This window comes from Penicillium longicatenatum (genome assembly GCF_028827895.1).
Source record: "Penicillium longicatenatum strain IBT 33135 chromosome Unknown contig_7_segment0_segment0, whole genome shotgun sequence".
NCBI lineage: Eukaryota > Fungi > Ascomycota > Eurotiomycetes > Eurotiales > Aspergillaceae > Penicillium > Penicillium longicatenatum.
The window spans coordinates 2738668-2752888 of NW_026643124.1; the positions used below are offsets into that span (position 1 = coordinate 2738668).

At 50.7% G+C, this 14221-nt stretch overlaps 4 protein-coding genes across 4 annotated transcripts; 2 read left to right on the plus strand and 2 right to left on the minus strand.

The window, feature by feature from the left end:
* Positions 1–2333: 2333 nt before the first annotated feature.
* Positions 2334–4150, plus strand: N7484_011284 (zinc knuckle domain protein; the record flags this gene model as incomplete). Its single annotated transcript, XM_057121671.1, has 2 exons — positions 2334–3311; positions 3371–4150. 2 exons carry the CDS (start codon positions 2334–2336, stop codon positions 4148–4150), a joined length of 1758 nt encoding a protein of 585 aa, XP_056967425.1.
* Positions 4151–4363: 213 nt separating this feature from the next.
* On the minus strand, positions 4364–5552 carry N7484_011285 (putative haloacid dehalogenase-like hydrolase; the record flags this gene model as incomplete). The annotated part of the gene is made up of 5 exons (XM_057121672.1): positions 4364–4555; positions 4613–4775; positions 4855–5064; positions 5154–5186; positions 5386–5552. 5 exons carry the CDS (start codon positions 5550–5552, stop codon positions 4364–4366), a joined length of 765 nt encoding a protein of 254 aa, XP_056967426.1.
* Positions 5553–6452: 900 nt separating this feature from the next.
* Positions 6453–7547, plus strand: N7484_011286 (uncharacterized protein; the record flags this gene model as incomplete). The annotated part of the gene is made up of 1 exon (XM_057121673.1): positions 6453–7547. The coding sequence occupies one exon, from the start codon at positions 6453–6455 to the stop codon at positions 7545–7547; it is 1095 nt and encodes a 364-aa protein (XP_056967427.1).
* A 710-nt stretch (positions 7548–8257) lies between these two features.
* N7484_011287 (uncharacterized protein) lies at positions 8258–13126 on the minus strand (the record flags this gene model as incomplete). Its single annotated transcript, XM_057121674.1, has 2 exons — positions 8258–8401; positions 8456–13126. 2 exons carry the CDS (start codon positions 13124–13126, stop codon positions 8258–8260), a joined length of 4815 nt encoding a protein of 1604 aa, XP_056967428.1.
* Positions 13127–14221: the final 1095 nt, after the last annotated feature.

Sequence of the window (14221 nt, forward strand, 5' to 3'; positions counted from 1 at the left end):
GCCAAGGCTTTCGTCAAGATCGTCAGATCCGTTACATTGTGGAAGTGTCTTGGCCAAGCAAGCACCATCGACAAGCTCGCTGTCCTCAGGGCAGTAGGGACGAGTCAACGAGACACAACGATGCCATTTATGATCAAAGACAGAACCATGAAGACAAATAGGGTCTTTCTTGCTGACACAGTCCCGTTCTTCATATTTCATGTCTTTAGGACATTTTGGTCCCGATTTGGTGACGCAGTTATTATTCTCGAAGCAGTAAGGATGCAGGCAAGACGCAGGTTTATCAAATACACAAATTTTGTTTTCAACTCGGAAACCGCGCTCGCAGGTGGGCCATCCGACGACACAATTGTGGCCGTCGAATCTCGAGCCTTTCGGACACGTGGGAGTGGTATTGGCAAAACCCATTTGATCTCGAAGTGTGCTCCCCTTAGGGCACGAGGGTTCCATTTGCGAAACGCAATATGGATCTTGGAAATGAAAGCCTTGGGGGCACACGTATGCCCCAGGAACGCATTGTTGACCATAGAATTGAGTTCCTTAAGGACAACACATGGACTTTCCCGAGGTGCTGTCTGTGGAAGGAGAAAGAGTGAATAGGTCGAGAAGGTTGGGGATCTGGTCGATGTTGAATTGCGATTGGGCTCTCACCACAGAAGGGACGAAGCCCCAAAGTGAGAGCCAAACAAAGAAGTATAAGCCCAGCATGGCTGTAAAACCCATTGGAGTAAAGAATGGACGGGGACGAACAGTCAGTAGACATGGTGCAGTTGCTCCAATTTATAACTCCATCTACGCCTTTTCCTGTAATGTCGCAGAAAGATCACACATTCCATCGGTTCAGCTGGCTGCTGTCGCTTGGTATGACTTGACTTTCTCTCTCATGTCAAGGAGAATGATAGACATATGAAACATTTTTATTCAGCCTCCGAAGAAAAAACCAGGAATTTCTGGCGAGTGCCAATCGAAGGTATGGAAGTTGACGACATGGCTGTCTTGAGGAAGAGGCAACCTTGGAAGGGTCCAATCACTATGTTCTTGTGATGTGATGAAGCTGAACTGACAATCTCTTGATATCATCACAGACCAACTCACCACTCACAAGGAGGCGTCTAGTCTTGCAGAGGTGAATGCCTGTGGGGAGCTGAAGCACATGGCAGAAGCTGCAGATTTTGCTTTGGCTTACGTCCCATCAAACAGAACTGGACCAATTATGCAAGTGCGACCGAGCCACTGCAGCAAGGGCGGATAAAATCAAGCTCACGCTAAGGCGGCCTTCCCGAGCGTCAACTTGGTCTGTGATTTGTCGCTAAATATTGCCTGAGTGAAGGACAGAAAGGGCAAAACTACGCGGCCACGGCAATCAGGGCTTTATGATGAGTCAACAAGTGGTTCAAGTCACACTGCTTGACGCGAGACGATGTAATGCTCTGACCTATCTACTGCATATAGCCGGCCACACGTATTGACTGCATTGAGTGACCATGTACCCCGTATATACTCCGTAGATCCACATGAGTTGAACCTCAGCCAGCCCCAAAGATCAGGACTCTAATCTCCTGCAGGAACGGATATGTCTGTCGGCATAAGATGTGGGGCTCAGATTGAGTCTTAAGATAGAACATCAAACTTATGGAAGTCGGAATCCGTCAGCGCTGACGTACTAATCAAGACCAGAGAGGAAGACGTGGCTACGTGCGAGGCAGAACAGGATCCTGTGACACGGAAAAGCCAAGAAACAGAGGCAGGGGAGATGCTCTTCTATAGAGCAGTCATCTGACTCTTAGGGCATCAAAGAGGGACAAAATTGAGAGGTCACTTGGGAGAGCCTGTCTTTTTAGTATAACACAGGGTAATCCCGTGAGAAGGTTAGCATACTCCATTTGATCGATTTTAGTGCGGTCTACTCATTTCTATGAATACTATGTCATGGAGTATGGCGGCTTTGGTCTTAGTGAAAGCGAATGCTAAAAGTCTTCTAGTGATTTCAATCCTCGACCAGAGCTCTTGTTGTACTGAATTGGTAAAATATGCCCCAGCCCCAGGCTCTCATGCCAGTGAGAGCAGCCAGCTAATTTTTTTGCTGAATAAATGACTACCTCATCTAGGCGCAATATTCGATGAATAGAAAGATATAAGGAGACAATTTTGATTGGATGTCCCAACCTCGTTCCTGTCTTCAAGTAAACAGTGCAAGTGATGTAAACCAATCGGGCGGCCCCACTAACGCACATAATGCGGTTATGGCACGCGGCGCCAACCGTAAAATTTTGATTGCAATTCTCGCGTCAAGATCCTCTCCCCGAAAGTTGTTCAATTTGCCAACAACAATCATGTCAGACTCTGGGGATGAAGCTGATTCCCGAACAGCATCCGTCGGCATTCAGAGGCCCCGATCGAAAAATTCCTCTACCCGCGGCTCCGGCGACAGTGACTCCCGACCCAAGAAGAGGCAGCGACGGAATCGATCTCGCGCAGGCGATGTGAGCGATATTCTTCCCCGCGGCGCATCCTTCAGCTCGAACCCGCTTGAGGTCGACCCCGACGAGACATCCAGTTCCGGATCGAGCGCGGGCTCTGGGAGCGATTCCGATCATTCGGACTCGCCCGAGAAGCCAGCACCCGCCAACCCTCATAAGGGCAGCACTGCGCCTGCAATAAGCTGGAACCAAGGAAGAAAAGCGCCTATCCGAACTACGCTCGGGAAACGCAAGGCATCTGGAGAGGTTCAGCCAAAACCTCAGGCTACAGGGCCGAAGGCAGAACAGTTTTCGGCGGTGAATGCGTTTTGGACACCTCGCGATGAATCGGCTTCGCCTGAACCTAGTGGAGAGGATACCGGCGTGAATGGAGATGAAGAGTCTGAAGATGGGTCGGACGGCTCGAGTGGATTGGAAGAAGGCGAAGTGGATTCTAGAAGTGACTCCGATGCAGTGTCTTTGGATTCCGAAGCCGATGATTCCATATTGCTAAACATTGGCGAGAAAGCCGAGGATACCGCAGATGAGTACAGCCCAGAGGATGTCGTCACAAATGGCCAAACAAACAGTCATGTGAATGGAGTTTCAGAGGAAAGTGCATCGGCGCCATCTGGATCTTCTGAATCTAAGGAGGAGGCATTTGAGCGTTATGCAAAGAAATATCCCACACCGCCAGCCGTTCTGATGGATCTAGGAAAGGGGGATATGGAAATTCAAGCTCAGTTCATCTATTGGGATCAAGACATCAATGATATCGATCTTCAACTCCCGGTGGGCTGCACTGAATGTCTTCAATTTGGCCATCAGGCGGAAGTGTGTCCTACAAAAGAGGTATGCATATTTAGCAAAGCACGCCAGTAACTTAGAAGGTATTAACGCATATCTCCCAGTGTTCACACTGTCAAGCATGGAATCAACATATAAGCGCACTCTGCCCCTCATGGCGAAGATGCCAGCGATGCAGGGAAAGAGGGCACGAAGATAAGGAGTGCCCCTCAGCATTGAAGAGCTCCGCTTCTGAAGTTCCTTGTGATTTTTGTGGCTCATCAGATCATACTGAGTCGTGGTGCGACGATCGGTGGAAGTTTCCACTGCGTGAAACCGCATCAACAGAGGTCAAGGTTTCAATCTCATGTGCTAATTGCATCAGCAAAAGTCATCTTATTGGCGACTGCCCGTCTCTCCGCCGGCCTTACAACACCTCGTCCTTTACACTCAAGGGCATTGACCCTGACCATATCATCAACCTCAACACAGCCCCTAAGCAGATCCAGCCGCCCATAAACTACAGCCAGGGTCGCAAGGCGCGAGGAGGAGCTCGTGGAGGGCTCAATGCTCGCTCTTCATCCCCATCAAGTGATGACATGCTGCCCCGCAAGGGCTCAAAACCCCAACCGGTCTCACGCGGACGAGGCCGCGGATCACACATTCGATTTGGAAATTCAGTCGCACCCCCGCGTAACGGCCCCGGGCCTGATAAATCACGGGGAAGGCCCCCGCCGAACCGTGGCCGGCCACAGTTCACTGGGAATAACACCCGCCAGCGTACACTATCTCCACTTCCGCGTTCGTTCCCTCGTGGCCCGCCCCCGCGAGGTCGTGGTCGTGGTGGTAATGGCCGTGGAGGACCGCCGTCACGCGGTGGGGGCAGGGGTCGCAGAGGAAAATAGACCAATAAGGTCCATGTAACGAAATGCCATGATTCCCCTGTACTTAAAAGCTTTGCGTGTACACATTTACAAGGTCTTGACCTGATATCATAGGAAAGATCATGCATGTTTCCAAACTAAATTCGACCCTAAGGTTCCAGCATCTAAGGTGTGGACACATCTCTATACCGACCTCGCGAAAGCAAAAGTATGACTGTCAAGCCAAGGAAGCCATCAGACATGCCCCGGATCACACCGCTGGCTAACAAACCCCTGCTCAAGGATCTCAATCAAATCATCCAACCGATTGATACAAAGATCAGTATGAGCATGTTCCTGCAAATGAGTATTCCTCTCATTCAAAAGCAGCACCGTCGCCGCACCAGCTTTATGTCCAGCCGTCATATCATCAATACTATCACCAACCTAAAGAAAATCAGCTTTCCGCCAGAACAGGATCCAAAGACCATCAGATTGACCCACCATAATCAAACTCTCGGCCCGATTCGTCAACCCCCATTCTTGCGCAATATGCAGGATGCCAGCTGGATCAGGCTTGGGGATCACATTGGGTGTGTCTCGCGTAATTATAGGCAGGAATATATGCTCCGGCAGGTGATTGTTGAGAAGATACCGGACAGGCGATCTGTATTGCGAAATGTATTAGCGTTCCCGTGGTTCATTATATCGTTGAACTGGGACCGATACGCCGGGGAAGCGCTTACTCGAAGTTCCGTGTACATAGTGCCCGTCTCAAGCCGCGGGATTGGAGATACTCCATTAGTCCCACTAGACCCGGCTGTGGTACCTGGTCCATCATGGCGCGCCGCTCAACGGCTTGGATCTTTGCAACGGCTGCAGCGCGGTCTTCTGCGGTTGGAAGACCTTGGATGTGGTGCAGGATGTCGATTGATTTATCTATCCCAAGTGCATCTCTTAAAGTGGTTCATTGTTAGTTTCATGGATGTTTATGCGTTGTATTTCTTCGTGTTGTATAGCAACGGATCAGTCGGTCTAGTCTTACCTCATTTCAGTAAACATATGGTGTTGTGGCAAGCTGGTTCTCCATGTTAGTTTGTAACCCAGTCAAGATATTCCTCTTGCAATAAGAGCCATTTGCCCCAGTGCCCCTTCCAATTATGCATTTGCGCAATGCAGTGCTCGAAATTAATGATACAAAACAATCAATACCAACCTAGCGAAGCTACTATGGGATGAAGTCCATGCTTGAGAAAGGGAAGCTGAAATCGGCTTACCACAAGGTCCCATCCACATCAAACACGATGCCCTTTAGCCGCGGCGCATCTGATACTTTGGTGGTATCGAGCGGTGCGAAGCTCCGTGGGCGCACATGCTGACAATCTGTTGCAATGCCTGCCATGGTGGATAAGGTAGATCGGAGAGCTGCTAGACGGGCTGTCATGAGTCAAGAGAGTGGAGGTGTCGTTGCGACTCGCCGGGGATTGGGCCGAGATTAGCTTTAAGTGGATCTACTCGATCTACCGTCATCCATGTATCGGGCAGCTTGTATATCCCACACACAGAGGCTAACGAGGAACCTAAGACAAATTTCTTTGGAGTCCCTAGCTATGAACTCAAAGTCATTACCATTGTAGGATTCATGATAAGTTCATCTAGCAATTGACTTATTTTGCGAGAATCGGAGGCCTGTCAACTTGAAATATTAGTCACGTGACTGGTATGTGATTGGTTAGACCGAGCCTGAGCATCTAGATGTACTATAATTGAGGCTTTTTGTTTCTTTTCATTTGTGAAGAAGTCTGCTCATTAATTCTGCGCTGCTTTTTTAGCACTAACACCAAAAATAGGCCTGCCCAACAAGCGTGGTCATCCTATGGAATGTTCAAGCAAAAGTAACATCGAGGAAAGAACTGCAGGCTTTCGGTATAGATTGTAGCGGCCCATTTCTGCATCTCTATCAACTATGAATGTTGTCACATATTCCAAGGGTTTGGCATAACAAGCAATTGGGAGATGCGGATGAGACAATGGCCGGTCCTACCTAGGCCCATTGGAATTACAATTGATATTGATGGATGGTGATGCGCTTTTCAGTTCCCGCAAGCATTTCTTGTCAGAATCCAGATCAATGTGTAGGCTTATTTCTTTATGGGCTATCGGGCCAGACATTTGGAAACCCACGTGCAAGGACCTGCGGTAGGAGATGTTAGGGCTATTGTTTCCGGGAAACGGCTGGAGACTCGCACCTTCCCAGTAACCACCGCATCGAGAACCAGTATATCAACGACTCAACAAACCCTCACTCGACAATCCCAGTCATTACCATCAAATCTGAGCGAAAATGCCTCTCGTTGTCTACAAAAGATCAAACCGAACCCACGCCGTTCTCCCCGTCACCCTAAGAACAACCAACTCCCTCATCATAACCCTCGTCCACCTCCAATTCCTCTACTTGATCTCCTACATTGCCCGGCCTCTCTGCTCCTCCGCACAAGAGTTCCCACCATTCAAATACAATATCGAGCGAACAGAGAAACGAATAATCGACCTCATCATCAGTATAATCCCCTTCTCAAACTACCGTTCACCAAACCCATCAACAATCCTCCACCCCGAACTACTAAACCGCCGTTCCCAACCAGGCGCATACGCATCCGCCTCCAGACTCACAATCGATGGCGTCCCAAACATGCCCCAACCACCTTCAACAGCCTTCAAAACTCCTCCAACTATGCCACAATGCTATCCCGAAACAGCACTTGAGCGCATGCCCTCGCACCAGTCCGACTCCAAGCTTGGTGTCGCAATCAACAAACCCAGCGCAGTAGTGGACCGGTACACAAAAGCAAATGCCCCCATGTATGATACGGCAGTCAAGCGAATGCCACCTTCTAACCACCCACGCTTGCCCGTATTGGGGACGACAGAGAAAGAAAAAGGCCATACGAGTCCCGTTCAAGCACGCTCGACGCCTGCGCTCCATCTCGCCCGGCATTCGACTCACTCGGTTCATGAACACAAACTCGGCGCTAGCGTTGAAGAGCGCAGTGAGGATGACAATGAGTATCTCTTGCCTCTGCATCAGGTGCATGATATCACCGAGATGATGAATCGGACTGCGCCTTCGGCTTCGAAGACACATATCATTAGATTGGGCATATGCGCGGGACAGGAGTCGCCTGTTGCGTCGCTAAGGTCGTTGGCTTCGGTTGATGAGCCGGTTGATCTTACCTTGGCTTTGCATTCTTTGGGGTCCTCGGCGGGTAGTGAGGGTGAGGGAGTTCGGATGGATCGTGAGACAAAGTGCCATTCTACTGAGAGTTATCCTGGGAAGTTTCCAATCAGTGATGGGATTGAGGCTAGTGGGCTTGCGACGGCGGAGTATGCGTTTCGGGAGAAGGGGACTACGACGGTTAGGCCTTTTTCTGATTATTAAAACCTGGTTGCAGAGTACATGGGAGGGTGAGTCGTGTTTGGGCTTTTGTCTTGATTCAGCGTTTTGACCATGTTCTTCCCATTCGATTCTTTGGTCTTCGTCAGTCTGGATATTAGAGAGTTGTTGAGAAGTTATACTTAGCCAGTGACAGTGTCTATTACTTTACCTCTACCCCAGACTACATTTTTAAAATGATTCAATATTCCATGAAAGCCTGTGTCAAAATATCTGCATTTGATAAAATGGTCTCATTTACTATTAACTTTTGGAACAAGATGAATATGTAGCACCGAATCATGAATTGGCACTAAAACCAACCACACGTATCTACACACCCTCACCAAATGGTGATAAAAATCAAAAAAATTATCCTCAAGAAATGAACGAGGGCGTAGAACAAGATACAACAAAATCAATACATGGCTGCCCCACCCATCATGAAGCTTATAGACATTGAAAACAGAATGAAAGCCTCGAATAGCAGGAATGAAAGTTTGCACGCAAATGGCTCATAGATGGGAGAGGATGATTTTCAAGTCAAAGCTCAATGGTAAGATATCAGGTAGGGCATGGTCGTTAACTGTCGTAATAGGCGCGGACGCCGAGCTCGTCACATGGAATAGGAATAAAGAAAAGGGTAAAACGTAAAACAAAAATCAAAGTCAAAGCTCGCTAGACACAAATACAACCTAGGGTATCTCAATGCGGTCTCAATATTCATCCTCATAGTCGATCTGCATCGGACTGCCTCGGTAGCGGGTGCGCTTGATGTTACTGGGACTGTAGGAGCCGCCAGAAGTCAAAGGGCGAGGGCCTGTTGGCTTGCGGGTGGGAGGGGAGCGGATGGCGGAGCCCTGTGAATGAATTAGCTTTTGATCTGGGGTTGAAGGATTTGTTGGGAGACATACCCGTGAAATGACACGATCGCCATAGGTAGTCGAAGCCTGATCGTCTTCATCTTCGAGGACCTTGGGTGGTCGCTCGGGAATCAGAGGTCCCTCGTCTTTGACCTTCGGAGGACGGGGTGGTCCCGTTGCACGGGAGCTGTGCTCTGAATAGCCTGCATCAGAGATTGGAGAGAGTCTGCTGCCAGCGCTAAAGCGGTTCTGGGCGGGCTGCCCGGCCTGCAAGCTGGGTTGGGATCCCCATCGCTCTGAGCTGGGCGAGCCGGGGGTAGCGTAGGTCTGAGCCTGGGTCTCCAAAGCTGACTGGAAGCGTCCCGTTGGTCCCTGCCTAGGCTGGGGGTGCTGGAGATCGAGACTTCCACGGTGAGCTCGGTATTTAGGGGCTTCAGAAACTTGAGAGGGCACCAATGGCGATGGGGGCCGGTTCTCTTGCTCGTCTCCATAAGGGGAATGGAGGCGATCATCGCCCTCGGGATCGTAATAATTAGCCTTCTGATACGCATCTTGTCCAAGATCGGATCCCGAGCGAGACAGATTCTCAGAGTAAGGGCGCTCCTTTCGTCCAGGCTGAATGCTGTTGCGGATATTGTCACCCATGGAAGAAGCGGTGGTCTTAGACCAGCGAGAAAATTTGGGGAAGATCGAAGAACTACTGGATTTGTGCTTGCGAGCTTTTTCGGCCTTGTCGGTGGAAGCCTTGGGAGTGGTCTCATTGCTGCGCGTTCCTGAGGCCAGCGGCTTGCGAGGGGGTGTAGCAAGAGGTAGAGATCCAGCTCTTTCGTGGCGAGCAAAGTCTTGCACAGGCAAGTGTGCAGTCATGTAAGGATCATCCTCATCAAGGTCGCCCTCCTCCTCATCCTCTTCATGAACAGTGCTGACGCGCGGGTCCGCGTTTGTTTGCCGAGCTGGGCTCGACGTGTAAGGAGATTGGCTACCCTGGGCGACACCATTCTGGCCATTGTTGTCAAAGGTGTTCGCGTCGACACTCATCCGAGCCGTAGCACGTGGGCTGGTCATGCCCTGACCATCTCGGAGGGCTTCAACTTCGTCAAGCAGCTGCTCCAGCATGCCTTCGATCTTAGACAAGTCATTACCGGACTTCAGACTTAGACCTTTGAGAGCACGCTTGAAAATGTTCTTCCGCTTAGACTGCAAGTCCTCATCGTCCTCCAGGTTCAATTGGCGAGTACGAGATCCACTGGGAGGCAGCGGCCGGGGACCCCCAAGAACCTGATTGAGTCGTTCATGCTGCTTCTCGGTGGAATCAAGCAGCAATTCGTCTTGCTGGGCAATGAATTTCTTCATCTCGTCAAACGAAGTGCGCATCTCAGCAGCACTGCGGACCAGGGTGACCAACATCTCAGTATCCCGGGCATTGCGCTGGGCGTCACGAACGGTGAGATGGTCCATGAGGGCAACGATATCTTTGGACTTGATTCTCTCGATGCCATGGCCAGTAGCACTGTCGTAAAGTGGCGAGCCAACTCCATGAGAATAACCACTAAAATGACGCTGGTGACCAGCAGAAAATTCATCCATCTCGGCGGGGGCACCAAAGGCATCCACAGCTCCGACACCTCGGCTGCCTTGCTTAGGGGTGCCAACGCTTGGAGAAACAGGGTTAGCAGCCGAGACGTAACCTTCATCTTTAGCTCCAGGCGAAGTGTCAAACAGCTGTTGGGCACGCTGATCAGGGTAATAATCATCGCCACCAAAGATATTTCTGGCAGTCTCGTAGTACTCAGCATCAAGACCACGCGGCTGCGCACCCAGGTCCTTGGCTCCGGCTGGGTTGGACTCGTAGTATGGAACCTGTCCAGCAGGTGGGGATCGCGAGTCATACGCCCAGTGGTCACCGTTTCCTTGAGCGATGCCACCGATCGGACCTTGGATGATAGACGGGTTGGTATTGATTTCAGACTCAGATTCTTGGCTGCGTTGGTCTGCCTCTGGTAGGGGACTCTCGAGACCGCGGTCAATACCACGAGCAGCTGCAGCCACCATACCAGCCTCCTCCAGGTCTTCAATCGATTGTGTCACGCTCTGTGGAGGTGAAGTGACACCCATTCGGCGGGTGAAAGAAGTTTCATCAGGACTAGACGCATCTTGACGTTGCTTGAGGGGACTACCCCGATAAACCTCATTGACAGGCTTCTCGGGGCTTCGGCTTCTCGATCGCTGGGCAAGGTCGGTCTGTGATCGACTACCAGTGCCAGACTGGTACGACTGCGTCTCCAGAATCGAGGTCTCCAGAATTGAGGGGTCCATCAAAGACGCAACGTTTGATTCGATGCCCATGGCTTGAACGAACTGCGGGTTAGCAGCGATGGCAGGTGTCACATGCTGACCCTCCTTGACTTTGTCCATGAAATCAACTTCACTATCTTCTTGGCCATAGGAAAGCTTGGATTCCTCCTCATGACCGAAGATGTCATCCTCGGGATAAACATGGCGTGATTGTTCGTATCCAAGCTCAGGGCCCTCTTCGTCGTATTTGGAAAAGCCACTTTGGCTTCTGGGGCTTACGCCCTGGCGAGTGGATCGTGCAAGGTTGGTGCTAGGAGCAGAAGATAAGGACTCGATTGAAAGACGGGGCTCGATCTCCTTTTGGGCTTCGGTGTGGTACTTGTTGGGATACTGTTCACCATGAGTCTCAGTGCGCTCGCTAGCTACACTCTGGATAGGGCTGAGTTGCCGGCCGGTCTCATATGGTTCGTTGTATGAATCATGAGTCTCTGGCTGAGCAGCATCAAGCAAGTTGGCAGCTGCAGCTGCAGCAATGGCCCAATTACCACCATCGCTTGCAGGTGACTGGCTTTTGGAATGAAGATCACGGTCGGAAACACTGTGCATGGAAAGATCACGCTGCGACTGATTGCCATGGCGCATGCCAAGTTCATATCGCGAGTCCAAGGGAGTCCGGGTAGGGGTATGGCCAGTTGGCGAGACGACTTGTCGCGGGGAACCACGAGAAATTTCCGCCAGAGAGACTCTTTTGCGAGGAGTAGGGCTCTCTGTTCGCTCCGAAAGCAACGAGGTGCGGGTCAACTCAGAGTCGATTGCACTGTGCATAGGCATAGCGGGCACGTTGTGTTTTTGGAAAACAAGCTCTGTTTCATTGTAGCCTTCGGGTTCCACGCTTCTCTGGGAACCGCTGGCTCTCCGTTCTTTCTTGCCGATACTAGACTGGGAATCGTGATGCCTGAGCGATGCCGAAGTCAAAGCTGAGCCCACTCGTGCTGCCGCATGAGCATCACGCAGACCTTTACTTTTTTGCCTGCGAAGCTTTTCCTGTTCCGTCAAGTCCGGTCGGTTGTACTTCACCCACCCAGCATCAGAAGTGTCACTTGTCTTGCTTGATTTGCGCTCTTTGGTTTGGGCGGCGGGCTCGCCAGCAAGAACTATCCCCTCATCTTTGCTATCCTTGTTAAGAACGACCTTGGGCTTCATCACATCGGGGGCACTAGCGTGTTTGGACAGGCGGCGACCAAGCTCATCGCGCGAGCTGGTGGATGAGTATGAAGTCGTCATATCTCGCTCGAACTTAGATGTGTTGGACATGACCTTTTGGTCCTTTTTGAGCTCCTTAAGCTCCGGAAGAATTAATCGTCGGATGGCATCTTCGACCGTCTCTAACAGCTTCGGGTTGTTGATGGAAGTTTTTGACGCGCCGGATCGAACAGAGTATGCGTCGGACTTGCGATTTGAAGAAACGTTGGAAGTACTCAGCAAACTGGACTCCGGACTGTGGATATATTCGTCTTCGGTTCCATGTCGCCTCCGACGTGACGATGACTTAGTCGGTTCAGCCTCCAGATAATCCTTGCCCGCATTCCTGCTTCTGCCCTTGCTTTTGCTCTTTTTGCTGCTCGAAACATCATGGGAGGACTCATTGAGCTTCTCAGCAACCCGATTGACAATCCGCTCGTGACTCAAGCTGCGACTGCGTTGTCGGGATGGAGTCTTCAATAAATCTTTGCTTCCCCGTTTGGCACTGCGTTCAAGGCTTTGGCTGCGTTTCCGCCGGGGACCCGCTGACGAGGCGCCTTCAAGCATGCTGTCAGCCGGCATGGATGACACATCCGAGGTGGGCATGTAACGGGCATCACGCGAAATCGCGGACATTTCGCTACCCTGGTCGCGATTCATGAATTCGATTTCCACCGGCAGGTTTCGTGACGGACGTTGACCTTCCTCAGCAGAATTACTTTCGCTCCCACTGTGCTCATCCAAATTGGACTCGGTGAGTTGTCTTGGTTTTGAAGATGGCGATGTGAGCGAGATACGACGAGTATATGATGGTTTGCGACTAGAGCCGGATTCGGTAATCTGGATGTGATCCTTATCCTTAAATTTTCGGCTGCCCGAGGGAGTGACTCGTACTCGAACACTAGGTCGAGAGACAATTCCACCGGAGCCCTTCCCACCCTCAAAGTATTCGATGAGGAGGGAAGTTTGCGAGTCGCGGTGTGAAGACAGTTTGTCGTCCCGGTCCCGATGGCGCCGGGTAGAAAGCGTGACAGGGCTTCCGTCGTCCGGGATCGAGTACGACGTCTTGTCTGTGCGGCGAGAAATGTCAGTTGCCAGATCTGTGCCCGTGACGCTGCCGCCGATAGTATCGACGAGAGATTCTGTAGGGGCGGGAAGGACGGGTCTGCGGGTGTTGACCCCCATGGCTGGAGACAGGCCTCTCTTTCTCTTTTGCTCTTTTTTTAAAACAAAAAAGAAGTATTATTATGTCTTCAGTCCGATAATCGCATACTTCAAGAGAATGGATGCAAGAGAGACTGTTGGGAGGGGGCCAGATGGTGGTCACTTGTTGATGCTCCGTTTGACAACACAATAGTGGGGGTAAGGGAGGAGATCGGAGATCGGGTACAGATGGGAAGGGTTCAAGGGCCGAGGGAATTAATTTTGAGGAATTAAGAGCGTACCAGCGCAGAAGTCACGTTGCAAAAACGATGACGGAAATTCAACAGAAGAGTTGAAGGAGGAAAGAGGAAAGGAAAACGGTGAGCGGTTGCTATGCGAGCTGAAGGTTGAGCGAGTTACTCTCTCGCTGATCCCTCACATGAAAAGGGGATATGGGGAATCCGATTGGATTGGGAAGGGAAAGAATGAAAGGAAGAGTTTCACGAAGGGATAAGAACTGTGATCCCCGAGGAAATAAGGACGTGATCAGCCCAGCCTCTTGCAAAAAAAGAGAAGGCTGGTGTACACCCCAGGTTCCGATAAGCGGTCACCCCCATGCGCCCTCTACCACAACAAACGGGACCCGTGGATTGGGCTGCGGATCAGATCTCGGTTCCTTGGTTATTACTAGTGTTCTTCATCGTACGGATCTTCCATTTCTATTCCAGGCCTTCCAACGAGTTCTTACATGGTGGCTGGGTAAAGGCGCCACATCATTCTTGTCCACGTTAACTACACGCGTCAATTCATGTCTACCTTACACATTCTATCTTTTATATGGTCAGACGGACAACTCATAGGATTTCGATTTTGATTTTGATTTTGTCACACAGGAACACGGACCACACAGTAGAACCGGTTCGACGGGGAAAAGAAAGAGGTGATGGTCGCCCAGACGACAAAACCCAGGGTGTGATGGAGCCCCAATGATTGGTTCCCTCCACTGCCAACTCATCATTGTCATCACATACGGGCGAATTCCCCTCGCATTCGGGCTCTTTAGGTCAGCACACGGGGTTTCCCCTCGCAATTATTTTCTTCCCTTGATCGCCGGAGCAAAAATGAAGTCAAACAAAA